Source organism: Eleutherodactylus coqui, chromosome 1 (assembly GCF_035609145.1).
Source record: "Eleutherodactylus coqui strain aEleCoq1 chromosome 1, aEleCoq1.hap1, whole genome shotgun sequence".
Taxonomy (NCBI): Eukaryota; Metazoa; Chordata; class Amphibia; order Anura; family Eleutherodactylidae; genus Eleutherodactylus; species Eleutherodactylus coqui.
Window position 1 is genome coordinate 13,970,064 of NC_089837.1, and position 15,250 is coordinate 13,985,313.

Below are 15,250 nucleotides of genomic sequence, written 5' to 3' on the forward strand. Positions count from 1 at the left end.
TGGCAGAGCAGGTATTTTTTTTCCCAATTAAGGAAAGCAAATGGCGAAGCCAGGAGTAAAACGTAGCTGGGTGCGTCTGATTTTTACAGGTTGCACACGCAGCCGACACGTGTCCACCGGCGTTAGGACGGACAGAGGCAGGACAAATAGAATTATTTTCACTTGTTTTACAAGCAAAAGGCAGCACTGCGTATATTCAATGAATAATAACTGTGTTGTGGCCCTGCCTATACAATTCTTTCCCTGCAGTATCAATGGAGGGTGGAATGCTCTGCAGAGGCGATTTTGAGAAGCAAAAAAAAATGCAGCACAGCTAACAGCAGCCTGGACAGTACTGCACACGGATAAATATGGCCCTAGAAAGGACCGTTGAGGTTCTTGAAGGCTACACTCACTCCTAACACTCTCCCTGCCTATGCAGCACTTCTGTCCCTAATGCCGGATGCAACGCTCTGCAGAGCCGATTTTGAGAAAAAAAAAATGGCACTGCTAACAGCAGCCAACACACAGCTATCAGTGGTCCTAATAAGGACCTTTGGGGGGTCTTGAAGCCTACACTAACTACCAATTCTTTCCCTACAGCAGCTCCGGTACAAACAGCACTGTCCCTCACTAACTCACACGGCATCTGAGCCGAACCGCGGGAGGGGCCGACTTTTATGTTCGGGTGACACCTGATCTTCCCAGCCACTCACAGCAGGGGGGTGGTATAGGGCTTGAACGTCACAGGGGGAAGTTGTAATGCCTTCCCTGTCTTTCAATTGGCCAAAAAAAGCGCGCTAACGTCTCAGGGAAGGAAGTGAAAGTAACCAGAACACCGCATGGTGTTCGTTACGAATAACGAACATCCCGAACACCCTAATATTCGCACGAATATCAAGCTCGGAAGAACACGTTCGCTCATCTCTAATAACAACCAATCACAGCACAGCTTTCATTTTACCTCGGCGGTAAAAGAAATAACAACCAATCACAGCACAACTTTTATTCTGCCTCAGCAATATAAAAAATAGCAACCAATCACAGCGCTGCTTTCATGTAACCTGAGTAGTATAAGAAGTATCAACCAATCACAGCACAACTTTCACGTTGCCTCAGCAGTATAATATATAGCAACCAATCACAGCACAACTTTCATGTTGCCTCAGAAGTATAATATATAGCAACCAATCACAGCACAGCTTTCATGTTACCTCAGCAGTATAAGAAATAGCAACCAGTCATAGCACAGCTTTCATGTTACCTCAGCATTCTCAATATCCAGAAATTGTCTTGCGAAACGTTCGGCGGATGCATCATTTAGTAGTTGAACATGCTCGCTCGTAATGCCTTTTGCTTTCGTGCTTGAGATGGAAATCAAAAGATTTTTGTCTGGGGGGCCTAACTGTCGATGATGCTCGCACGTGCGCCACCTATCGTAGGATAGATGTACTATGCCGGTAATCTTCCCAGGAGTGTACTCAACAACTTCCCAAAGTTTCATGGCGATCGGATTAATGGTGTAGTAATGCATAACGGACAGACGACAGACATACATACATTTTTATATGTATAGATGACATCAGGAAGTGAGAGAATTAGATTCTGTACATAAAATTTGGACACTAATTCTTTTGCGCTTAGAATTGAATAATTAAGTTTGGACCCATTAGCTTTTCCTATTTATGACAATCAATGCTCGTGCCAAATTTCAAGTTTTTATGACATCGGGAAGTGAGAGAATTAGATTCCGTATGTAAAATTTGGACGCTTATTCTTTTGCGCTTTGAACCGAATAATCGAGTTGGGACCAATTAACTTTTCATATTTATGACATAATCAATGCTCGTGCCAAATTTCAAGTTTCTATGACTTTGGGAAGTGAGAGAATTAGATTCCGTATGCAAAATTTGGACGCTAATCCTTTTGCTCTTAGAATTGAATAATCGAGTTGGGACCTAATAACTTTTCCTATTTGTGACATAATCAATGCTCGTGCCAAATTTCAAGTTTCTATGACATGGGGAAGTGAAAGAATTAGATTCCGTACGTAAAATTTGGACGCTAATTCTTTTGCTCTTAGAATTTAATAATTGAGTTGGGACCCATTAACTTTTCCTATTTATGACATAATCAATGCTCGTGCCAAATTTCAAGTTTTTATAACATTTGGAAGTGAGAGAATTAGATTCCGTACGTAAAAGTTGGACGCTAATTCTTTTGCACTTAGAATTTAATAATTGAGTTGGGACCCATTAACTTTTCCTATTTATGACATAATCAATGCTCTACGACATCGGGAAGTGAGAGAATTAGTTGCAATGCTGGAAATCGAAAGATCTACGTGGGGGGGGGCCTAACTGTCGACGACGCTTGCACGCGCGCCCTTTATCGTAGGATAGATGTACTATGCCAGTAATCTTTCCAGGACTGTACTCAACAACTTCCCAAAGTTTCATGGCGATCGGATGAATGGTGTAGTAGCGCATAAAGGACAAACAGACAGACAGACAGACAGACACGCACAGACACGCCTACATTCAATTTTATATATATAGATAGATTAACTGCACATTTAAGTGGATGTCGTTTGAAAGGAAACAGCTTGTTCACTCATTCTAATAATTAATTGCTATGTCCTGAAGTACCCTAAATAAGGATCAACCTGTCATGTCCGATATGAGCGTAATTCACACCATACCCAGGACAGCACTAAAAGAAGAGGAATGCACACAAATGCACACTGAAACGGACTGAACAGTAAATGGGATTTGCGAGCAGACATCCAACAATGGCTGACGAATGCCAAAACACCTACCACAATTCGACAGATAGAAAAACTAATAAATGTGATGTATCAGTTCAGATTTTTACCAAGATACTTTAGCTCATGAGGTCATGATAAGTGTCCTCGTAGTCTGCTGAGTCCCTAGTACAAGACAACTCAAACCCCAGGGAGTGCTGTCTGCAAGTGGGGCAATCGTCTCAATAGAGACAGCCCTACACTAGAACCTATGGGCCTGGCTCACCATAGATGGTAAAAGGCATACAAGCAGAAGATGACACTGTTTACACCAACAGACAAGGGAATCCCACTCAGAAGCTCATGCATGCAGTGACACCAAGCAAAACATGCATGACTCCATACACCAGGGTTCTGGGAGGGAATGAGGGAAATATAAATGGCCAGCACCCTCCAGCAAGAGCTGTTGGCATTCATGTGCAGCAGACTGGTGGTGAATGGCCGGCTGGAGTAATACACACCCAGCCAGCTCAAACTTCCCACACCTGATGAAAGGTGCTCTTGGAAACCCATAGAACTACAGGTCCAGGAGTACAACATGACACAACCATGGTAATTCTTCTTTTACCACAGATCCCGAGTTCTGCCTGTAGCGAAAGTTGCCTCCCAGGATACAGAAAGGTCCCATGGGAAGGAAAACAAAAATGCTGCTACTACTGCGTCCCCTGTGCAGAAGGAGAGATCTCCAACCAGACCAGTGAGTAACAGATATTCATCAGTTGTCTTGTGTTACTCTGTAAGGCTACTGATATTGATTATGTTAATATACAAGGTGTACCGAGTGTGATCATATAAAGATAATTTACATGATATGCAATCCTGTTAGCTGAGATGTAGTTGTGGTCTCATCTGCTGTAATATTTACTTATTTTTTATAGTAAGGATTATTCTAATCTAATTTGACTCTCCAGATATGGAGAGATGTTTGGAGTGTCCTGAAGACCGCTGGTCTAATGAGAGAAGAGACACCTGTATCCCGCGACCACTTGATTTCCTGTCCTATGAAGACACATTGGGATTATCTCTTGTTATTATCAATCTCTTCTTCAGTTTTGTGACTGTCGTTGTGTTGGGGATATATATAAAACACAAGGACACTTCAATAGTGAAAGCCAATAACCAGAACCTGAGCTACATCCTGCTCCTCTCTCTACTCTTCTCATTTCTATGTCCTCTCTTATTCATTGGACGGCCCACAAGGATCTCGTGTCTGCTACGACAGGTGGGAACTGGGATCATTTGTAGTCTTGCAGTTTCTTCCATTTTAGCTAAAACTGTCACTGTAGTCTTGGCTTTTCATGCCATCCAACCCAGCAGAACACTAAAGAGGTGGTTGGGGAGACATTTGTCCACATCTCTACTCATTACTGGTACAACAGGAGAGGTTCTGATCTGTGTCTTCTGGTTATCTTTCTCTCCACCATTCCCAGATTATAACACTGAGGTAGAGGTTGGGAAGATAATCTTACAATGTAATGAGGGATCTGTCATTGCTTTCTACATGGTCCTCGGCTACATTGGATTTCTGGCTGTGTTGAGCTTTATTATAGCATTTCTAGCCAGGAAGCTTCCAGATGTCTTCAATGAGGCTCAGTACATCTCCTTCAGCATGCTGGTCTTCTGCAGTGTGTGGATTTCCTTCATCCCAGCCTATCTCAGCACCAAGGGGAAATACATGGTGGCTGTAGAAGTTTTTGCCATCTCAACTTCCAGTGCTGGATTTCTGGGCTGTATCTTCATCCCCAAATGTTACATCATCATACTGAGACCAGAGCTGAATACAAAGTTCAATAGAATTTTTGGTCAACGATAAAGGATAAATAGGACTAGACTTTTAGCTCCAGTAATGTAGTGGGAGGGGCTGATTTCTTATTAAACACATTTTTAGACCATGAGTAATATAAAGAACTCACTTTCTGAAAAGCAAGTCTAAGGGTGACTACCCACTACAGTTTTTTTCACTGCGAAATTCGCAGCGGTTTTTTTTCTGCAGGGGTCTATGGGACTTGCAATGTTAAAATGGCGATCGCGCAAAATCGCAATTTACCGCAAAATCGCGATTTTAACATTACAAGTCCCATAGACCCCTGGAGAACAAAAAACGCTGCGAATTTTGCAGTGAAAAAAAACTGTAGTGGGTAGTAGTCACCCTAACTCAAAAACACACCAGGAGGAGAACTTTGAGATTTAAAGGGGTTTTCCCGCGCCGAAACGGGTTTTGTTTTTTTTTCAAACCCCCCCCCCCCCCCCCGTTCGGCGCGAGACAACCCCGATGCAGGGGTTAAACAAGAACACCGGACAGCGCTTACCTGAATCCCCGCGCTCCGGTAACTTCTTACTTACCTGCTGAAGATGGCCGCCGGGATCTTCTCTCTCGGTGGACCGCAGGGCTTCTGTGCGGTCCATTGCCGATTCCAGCCTCCTGATTGGCTGGAATCAGCACGTGACGGGGCGGAGCTACACGGAGCCGCTCTCCGGCACGAGCGACCCCATTCATAAAAGAAGACCCGGACTGCGCAAGCGCGTCTAATCTGGCGATTAGACGCTGAAAATTAGACGGCTCCATGGAAACGAGGACGCTAGCAACGGAACAGGTAAGTGAATAACTTCTGTATGGCTCATAATTAATGCGCAATGTACATTACAAAGTGCATTAATATGGCCATACAGAAGTGTATAGACCCACTTGCTTTCGCGGGACAACCCCTTTAAGCTATATGGAAATCACAATTGTGATAGCAGCTCTAGAATTGAATATAATTCCACAGAGTTACTCAATATTAGTTTCTGTTTAGTTTATTAGTAGACTTTAACCTCTTAGCGACCAAACCTTTTTGCGCCTTAATGACCACTTTAAATTTCGAAAATCTGTCTCTCTCTCTCTCTCTCTCTCTCATTGTGGCCCTAATCTTCTGTCTGTCTGCACAACTGGGCCCAATATAAATGGAGCAGCCACTGGCTTTTAGAACAAAATTTTGCTTGAAGGTGCTTCAAGCGCTATTGTACACTTGTAGAGCCCTTGAGCTGCCACAATGATAGAAAGCTTCCACAAATGACCCTATTTAGAAAAGAAGACCCCTTAGCAAGTTGATCTAGGGGTGTGTTGCCTATTTTGAACCCACAGTTTTTGAATTAATCTAAGCAAAGCAGAAGGAAAAAAATACAATTTAAATTTTTTTGTAATTGTGGTATTTAAAAAAAAAAAAATTACACAGCACCCATATAAATGAAGACTTGTCCCCCCAAATGGATATCTCTGTTTGTCCTGTGTTCAGAAACAAACTCTTTTTTGTTTTTTTTTTACAGCAGCTAGGGCTTTTTGGGGGGTAGGGCTTATATTTCAAGCCCTTCCCCGAAAATCCCTGCGAGGGTTGCCTTCATCCCATTGTTTTCTATGGGAAAACTGCTGCATCGACCCCTTTGAAAGCAATGGGATAGCATTGCACACCTCTGCCACAGCTGTGACAGCTATGGCAGGGGATTCCTTTATGCCTTTGGGGAGTGCAATCATCAATGAACACCCTGCTGCTGCTTTCAGTGTTCATGGAGCTGCTGTGCTTCTCCAAGTGCAGCAGCTCTTCTCTCTCTTCATGGAGATGCTGCATTTGGAAAACTGCAACAGCTCCAGTACTAGGGCAAAGTTTCATGCACTGAGCATATATGAAACTTTGGCATTTCACGCTTTTTCAGCAGCGCTTTTTTTGCTTGTCTATAGGCGCGCAAAAACAATGCACATCTGTCTGAGCCCTAAGGAATTTTTTGGATGATTGTTTGTATGTTTTGAAATGTCTGTCAATTAGTTCTGTTTTAGTATTATATAATAATTTTATGGAAAAACAAATAAAAATAATTTCCATAAAATCAAGTTATTCCATTAAGAGGAGACAGAAGTACATGCTTTTGAGTCTCTTCCAGCACTGTTCATGTTAGGAATGCCTCGGTGAAGTTTACACAATCCAGTGATATCTGTCGCTGGGGAAACCAGTTGTTTTGGCCGGTGTATTTCGAGTAACATCACCCCAATCAAGACTAAACCCATTTCCGATTATGATGCAGATTACGCTGATGTGTTCTCCAAGGTGAATGCCAAAAGGTAACCACCACATAGGGCACATGATTGCGGATATGAGCTAATTCCAGGGAGCAAGCTCCAAAAAGCCATTTGTATAATCTTACGCGGCCAGAACGAGTAGCTCAGAAGAAATATATTACAAAGATATTACAGACAGGACATATATGGGCCTCAAATTCTCCAGTGGAGGCTGTTTTTTCTTTGCTAAGCAAAAAGATGGGAATTTACATCCTTGTTTGGGAGTCTAAACAAGATTATTGTGAAAAATCCGAATCCGCTCATCCCAGATCTTTTTAACCAATAGGTAGGGGCAGAATGGTTTTTGAAACTGGATTTAAGAGGAGTATACAACCTTATCTTTATAAGAGATCGGGATTAATGGAAGATGGTATTTCATACCCCAGAGAGGAATTGTAAAAATTTGGTCATGCCATTTGGGTTTACTAATGCACCTGTAGTTTTTCAAACAGTTTTTATCAACAAATATTTTATTGGATTTTTTAACATGAAATAAGAGAACATGTAAGGGTGCCTGCCCACTACCATTAATTTTCAGAGCAAATTCACTGCGTTTTTTTTTTCCAAGTGTCAATGGGACTTGCTAATATTAAAATCACAACATACAAAAATCGCAATTTAGCGGTAAATTATGATTTTGTGGGTTGTAATTTTAACATTAGCAAGTTCCATTGACAATCGGAAAAATAAAAAACTGCTGCGAATTTGCAGCGAAAAAAAAAAACGTAGTGGGTAGGCACCCTAAATTATATATTGCAAAATTTACCCATTGCATAGGGTGTAGAGATGAGCGAGCATACTCGCTAAGGCAAACTACTCGAGCGAGTAGTGCCTTATGCGAGTACCTGCCCGCTCGTCTCTAAAGATTTGGGTGCCAGCAGGGGGCGGGGAGCGTCGGGGGAGAGTGGGGAGAAATGGGGGGGATCTCTCTCTCACTCTCTCCCTTCTGCTTTCCCCTGCAACTCAATTCTCTCCTCCGCCGGCACCCGAATCTTTAGACACGAGCGGACAGGTACTCGCATAAGGCACTACTTGCTTGAGTAGTTTGCTCAGCGAGTATGCTTGCTCATCTCTAATAGGGTGTACAATACACAATTTATAGCCTTTAGTATAGACAATTAAGTGAGTCAACATGTGGTTCACATTCCAATATATAATGGGACCTGGGTATGATGTTGACTGGCTAACTTGTTTAAATCTGAACCTGCACATGTCCAAGTGGGTGGGACAGTATACCTTTGCTCAGTTTGCACATATTGTGTTGGTCCCATCAATTATCTTTGTGCAGATCGGGGTCCAGCAAAGCTTAACGTGACAATACTATTGGAGAGAGCAGAGAAAACAATAAAGAAAGGAAAAAGGAACAAGTATCCTTCGGCATAGTTGTTTTAGGCATAACTTCATTAAGGTATTGATTATGATGAAATAATGCAGCTGAGTTATTATCCAGATGGGCATCCATGACCGAGTAGCCCATTGTTAGGGTCCGTATTACTTGTTGTTCCTTTTTCAAACAGTTTTTAATGATATTCCCTGGGAGGTTGTTGGTTGATTTGTTCTCTAGATAGACAATGTCTTTATTCATTCCCTGGATTACGACTAGAGATGAGCGAGCATACTCGCTAAGGGCAATTACTCGAGCGAGCATTGCCCTTAGCGAGTACCTGCCCACTTGGAAGGAAAGCAACTCACCGCTCACCTGCCCCGGCAGGCGAATCTTTTCTTCCGAGCGGGCAGACAAGGCTTGCTCGAGTAATTGCCCTTAGCGAGTATGCTTGCTCATCTCTAATTACGACTCTTACAAAGAACATTTATGATGAGTGTTACACATTTTGAAAGAAAGCTTCTAGTGTGCCAAAAAGGAAAAAAAATGCTTTTTTTTTTGCTGTGTAAGAGATTTCCTTCCTTGAGTCCATTTTTTCTCCACAAGATTTTAAAATGCAAAAATACAGGCAGTTCTTAACTGGGTCCAGCCAGAGAAGATAAAAGACACTTGAAAGATTTCTCGGATTTGCAAATTACTATAGAAAATTTATTTGCGGTTTCTCTGAAATAGTGAAGGCTCTTATGGACCCAACTAAGAAGTAAGCTGATCTCTCTAATTGGTCTTCTGCTGCAAGGAAAGCATGTGGTCTACTGAGAAAGGCCTTTCTTTCAGCACCCACCTGGGTTCAATTGAAACTATCCAAGTCATTCATAGTTGAGGTGGATGCCTCTGAGAATGGCGCAGGGACGGTAGAGCAGGGATCCAGCAACCTTACAAATTTATAGGCATGTGCATTTTTCCCTAGAAAGTTTCCGTCTATTGAGCAAAACTATAATATAGAGGATTGTGAATTGTTGGCAGTCAAAGAGGCATTAAAAGAATGGACACATTATCATGGATAACAAAAACCAAGTATATATAGAGTCAGCTGAAAGATTAATGCTAGGCAGAACAAGTGGTCATTGTTTTTCTCATGTTTCAAGTTTGTGATCACCTATTGTCCGGGTAGTAAGAATCTTTGGTGGATGCTCTATCTAGAAACCATGTTGCTCATGCATCCGATGAGCGTCCGGCTCCAATTTTGGCTAAGACGGTGGGGCTTTTGCTGACTCACTGAACTTGGTAAAGAAAGCTCAAGATTTTGTTCCTCATAATCTCCTGAAAAATAGAAAATCTTCAGTTGCTTAGTGAGATGCATAATTTGGTGTTGACTGTACATCCGTGGATTAATAATACCTGTAAATTAATTTCTTGAAGGCGTTGGTGTCCATCTATTTGCTGGAATGTGCAGAGTTATGTGAAGGCTTGCAAGATTTATGTTCGTTCAAAGTGCCTCAGATCTATTCCAGCTAAAAGAAAACATGGCCCCACTTCTGAACAGACTTTATTATGGATTTACTGAGTACCAACAGAAACACTGCTATTTGGGTAGCATTTGATAGGTTTAGTAAGATTTGTCCCTTGATAACTGCATTGTCAAATTGCATGGATTATCAGTTAATAAAGTTTCAGACAATTTGTATTTAAATTTTGGTGTGTATATGTTATTGATAATCTGTTCATGTGTTTACCAAAATTATTGTGAATCAAGACAACTGATTGCAACTCTCATTAAAGTCACAGGAGTAAAAATCAAGTTAATTAATTTTCCCTCCAAAATGTCCAGAATGCAGCAAAGGCACCCAAATTGCATGGGAATACAGCCATATATCTGGGGAACACTGCTGCACTCAAAATTAGTGTAAATAGTGTAGATTGGTGAGGGCATCAATAGTAGCACAGGGGTGTCACTGAAAACAAAATAAGGGTCACATAGGGTCCTCTAGATCAAGAATTGTGCCAGGGAAGACAGCAGTTTTAATAGCAATGTCAGAAATTTTACAAGGACAAATTCTACCAGGGGATCAGAACACTCAGGAATGGGCCTGCAGCAAGGAACAGCTGTAGAGCTACCAAAAAATGCGCTACACAAGACAGCAGATGTGGTCTACTACCAGGTGAACAAACACTTAAGCACAGGTCTCCTACTCCTCCTCCTACTCCAAGAAAAAGTAGTAGAGTAGTAGTATGCGTCCATACAACATGTCAAGCCGAACACTTTTGGAAAGTGACAGGTGCCACGCCCCCTTCCCATGACCTTTGACCCTCCATCCCTTCGGCACAGCAACTGGCCTTTTGTGACTTGTATCAGGGGCCCCATCCGCATTCCAAGCCTGTGACGCATCACGAGACACACTTTAGAATACAGTGTGTGTCATGATAATCAAGGGGCTTATTATATGTATAGCCTGACTTGATGTTATATACCAATCAAGTCGGCTTATGAGTATAAGGGTTAATATATAGAATGCATTTCAATCCACTAACAGATTTTTTCAGCATTGTAGCCCCTCATCCTAATAAGCCTGAGCAGGATATAGAGAACACAAAAGGCCTTATTATATGTATAGCCTGACTTGATGTTATCTACCATTCAAGTCATCCCCAATCAATGGCCTTATTATGTGTATAGGCTGACTTGATGTTATGTATAGCCTGACTTGATGTTATGTTCCATTCAAGTCATACTCCAATCAATTGTCTTATTATGTGTATAGGCTGACTTGATGTTATATATCAATCAAGTCAGTCTATGAGTATAAGGGAGTTAAAATATAGAAAGAGCACAAAGTAGGAAAAAATGCAAAGTTTTATAAACTTTATTGAGTGCCCTAAATATATAAACAATGCGCTGTAAAAAAAAAATACAGAATATAGAGTTATAACATAAAGGAATGCATAAGAATGATTACATAGATATGTATAACACTGTATAATGTTAACAGAAATATAGTTACATTTTTACAATCCTTCACAAAGCTAACCACGAAATGGGAAGCAGTGGTGTCGGTCGCTTTTTAGGCAGCAGGCTCCCCTGTGTTATTCCGTGTGGGGTTGGGGAGAAAGTCAGGATTTTGTTTTGGGGGGTACCAGGTGCAAAGCCGGGGTCTGAGCCTGTTTTCAAATCCTGGAGAATTTCTCTACTACTGTGGCTGTCAATGACCGTAGAAGGCATATTAACTTCGGCCAACGCTCGCATAAAAATGTCCCAGCCCAGAGGGTGATTTTTCTTGGTAGCGCTATGGCTCTGCGTAGCATGACGGATCAAGTCCAAAATGTTTGACCCATTAACCGTCTCCCCTTTATAAACAAACTTGTCGCGCAAATTCCCCGATGTAATATCGCCATTCTGCGACATTCTGTGGTTAGCATAATGTAGCAAGTTCCGTATGTTTGAGGGGAGTAACATTACAAAAGTCTTTCCGAGTTAAAGTTTTAGATCCATCATGGACTTTATTAAAAAATCCATCTTCAAAGATTCCACCAACTCACGAGTACTGGCGTCTGCAGCGACATCGCTAGGTACATTAGCCTCCACTATTGCATGCATAAAAATGTTCCACTTCAAAGGTATACTTCTTCTCACAAGGGTGTGACTCTGCATCGTATGTCTGATCAGCGCGGGGAAATGAATTACGACGTTTTTATATACCAGTTCGTGCTTATCATTCCATGTGATAATATTCCGGTGATTGAGTAGAGCGGCCAGCAATCGCTCCGTGTTTTTCTTGCACGATCGTGGAAGGTCCCAGCGTCGAATGACATTAGCTATTTCAGCTTCATAACGCGATCGTTCGGCAGCATGCACGGATGGAATAGCGTAGTCTGACTCCATATTAAAGTCTTTATCACTTCGGTTTAGCTACGAGCGCAGTCTTGGTATGATTCCTTTCGCAGAGTTCAATAGGTCGCTTTAGTGTAACGAGGCACTTTGAATTAGCTGGGGGCAGCCACTAATGATTTCGGTCTGGTGACTTCAAGAAGCTCTCGTTACTGTGATCAGCTGACTATCACTCATGTCCAGGCCCCACAGGATGCCGGTGTGTGGCAATGAATGGGATGCGGCTTGAATTAGTTACGCCTTTTTACAATCAGTAGCTAATTAGTTCAAGCTCAGGAAGGGTGTCAGCATAGTGATGAATGATGGTGTCTATTATTACACAGTTAGAATCAAAGATTACACTGTTAACACAGGTATCCATCTCTCTATTTTATTATACTTCATGTATCTAACGATTATATAAAGATGCACAGATGATATTAAAAACACAAGGGATCTGACATCGGTAATGACGGTCACAAAACTTATCTTTTATAAATTGACTAGCTTACCCGTCGCGCGTTGCTGCAAAGACAGACAGACATACATTCATTTTTATATATCTAGATAACAACCAATCACAGCGCAGTTTTTTTAGGTTACCTCAGTGGTATAATATATAACCAATCACAGCGCAGCTTTGATGTTACCTCAGCTTTATAATATATAACACCCAATCACAGCGCAGCTTATATGTTACCTCAGCAGTATAAAATATAACAACCAATCACAGTGCAGCTTTCATGTTACCTCAGCGGTATAATATATAACAACCAATCACAGCACAGCTTTCATGTTACGTCAGCAGTAAGAGAAATAACAACCAATCACAGCGCAACTTTTATTCTGCCTCAGCAATATAAAAAATAGCAACGAATCACAGTGCACCATTGATTTTACCTCAGCGGTATAATATATAGCAACCAATCACAGCGCAGCTTTTATTTTACCTCAGCATTCTCAATATCCAGCAATTTTCTTGCGAAACGTTCGGCGGATGCATTATTTTGTAGTTGAACATGCATCCCGTTACTCGTAATGCCTTTTGCTTTTGTGCGTGAGATGGAAATCAAACGATCTTTGTCTGGGGGGGGCATAACTGTCGACGACGCTCACACGCACCCCACCTATCGTAGGATAGTTGTACTATGCCAGTAATCTTCCCAGGAGTGTACTCAACAACTTCCCATTAACTTTTCCTATTTATAACATAATCAATGCTCGTGCCAAATTTCACGTTTCTATGACACCGGAAAATGAGAATTACATTCCGTACGAAAAATTTGGACGCTCATTCTTTTGTGCATAGAATTGAATAATCGAGTTGGGACCCATTAGCTTTTCCTATTTATGAGATAATCAATGCTCATGCCAAATTTCGCCAGAGGCTTACTAATCGCTCATGGCTCACGAGCCAAGAAAAAGCAACAGAGGGAGATTGACGAAAAACTCCAACAAATTTCTAAACTTGAACAATCCGCCAAGTCCTCCCTAAAGAAAAATAACCTGGACGAACTCATCGCCCTTAGAAAAGACCTCAAACTATGCCTAGATTCTAAGTTTAACAAGAAACATCTCCACTTTAGACATACAATCTATGCCCAGGGCAACAAAGGCAGTAAATTTATGTCCTCCATGATCAAGAAGGCCCGCTCTAGAAACTCTATTAAATCTATCACCACACCCTCAGGATCCAAGGCAACCTCGACACTAAAGATTGCAAAAGAATTTCAGTCTTTTTACTCTCAGCTATACAATCTAAAGGATACAAATACCCCTGAGGTTGCGGACTCCTCCAGAGACAGGATTAAGGCCTTTCTTAACAAGCTGAAGCTCCCAAAAATTGGAGATGCAGAGGCTGAAGAATTATTAACCCCAATCACTATACGCGAGACAGAAGACTTGCTGTCCTTCTGCCCTCCCAGGAAGAGCCCTGGCCCTGACGGCTTCCCTCTTACCTACTACAAAGCATTCAAACATACTCTTATCCCCCAGCTTACAGAGCTTTTTAATTCCCTCCTTCAGGGCAATCCTCTCCCGAAGCAGGCTCAAGAGGCCCACATAACCCTAGTATTAAAAGAAAATAAGGACCCTGAGAAGTGTGGTAGTTACAGGCCAATTTCGTTGGAATCTGGACATAAAGCTCTGGGCAAAGCTCTTAGCCAAAAGACTAGAACCTTACCTCCCAATCCTAATAAACGTAGAGCAAACCGGCTTCATAAAAGGGAGGGAGGGCAAAGACAATTGTCTAAAACTACTACACGCTTCGAGGTGTGCCCAGACCCATAGTATCCCCATTGCTTTAGTAAGTACGGATGCGGAAAAAGCATTTGATAGGGTGGATTGGGGATACATGGAATTGGTCCTGCTGCACTATGGCATTCCTCCGGGGTTCGTCTCAGCAATATTCTCCCTATACGCTATGCCCATCGCCAGACTGAAAATTAATGACTCCCTGTCCCCCCCCCTTTAACATCAAAAACGGTACCCGCCAGGGATGTCCCCTCTCCCCCTCCCTCTTCATCCTAACATTAGAACCCTTCCTACAAAAAATCAGAGAAGACCCAGAGATCCAGGGCCTGAAAATCAATAGAGCAGCGCTGTCGCTGGCTGCCTTTGCCGACGACATCGTGTTTTTGATCACCAACCCGGTCTCGGGCCTTCCCTCCCTGGTCAAGCTCCTAGAGGAGTTTGGCTCCTTATCAAACTTCAAAACAAACTTCACAAAATCCATTGTCCTTAACGTATCTATCCCCTTACCCCAGAGCAGAGTCATTAGAACTTCAACTCCCTTTGCATGGTCCGAATCCCTGATTGACTTTTTAGGCGTAAAAATTACCAAAAGGTCTGAGGACCTGTTCTCCGCCAACTTTGACCCGCTCCTGACCAAAGTTAAAAACCCGCTGAGTGCTTACGACCAGCCCTTAGTCTCCTGGCTGGGTAGAAAAAAATGTTTTAAAATCCTATGTGTTGCCGGTGATCCTTTACCAGATCCGCCTTCTCCCAATTCATCTCCCTAGCAGATTCTTTAAAGCCATCCGTACAATCTTCTCAGACTACGTCTGGAAAAGGAAAAGACCCAGACTAGCAAACTGCCTCCTGGTTAAGAGGGTCGAAGAGGGTGGTATCGGTATGCCATGCGTCCGGGACTTCTATTTAGCCTCTCAGCTCCAATACTGGATGGAGTTAGCT

At 42.2% G+C, this 15,250-nt stretch overlaps 1 protein-coding gene across 1 annotated transcript in view; it reads left to right on the top strand.

Annotated features, from left to right (window-relative positions):
• Window positions 1-4,595, top strand: part of LOC136628190 (vomeronasal type-2 receptor 26-like) — a 30,328-nt gene extending 25,733 nt beyond the window's left edge. Inside the window, exons 2-3 of the mRNA XM_066604310.1 lie at window positions 3,356-3,479; window positions 3,694-4,595. Of these exons, the coding sequence (XP_066460407.1) occupies window positions 3,356-3,479; window positions 3,694-4,595 (1,026 nt within the window). The remainder of the gene's footprint in view (window positions 1-3,355; window positions 3,480-3,693) is intronic.
• The last annotated feature ends 10,655 nt before the right edge of the window (window positions 4,596-15,250 follow it).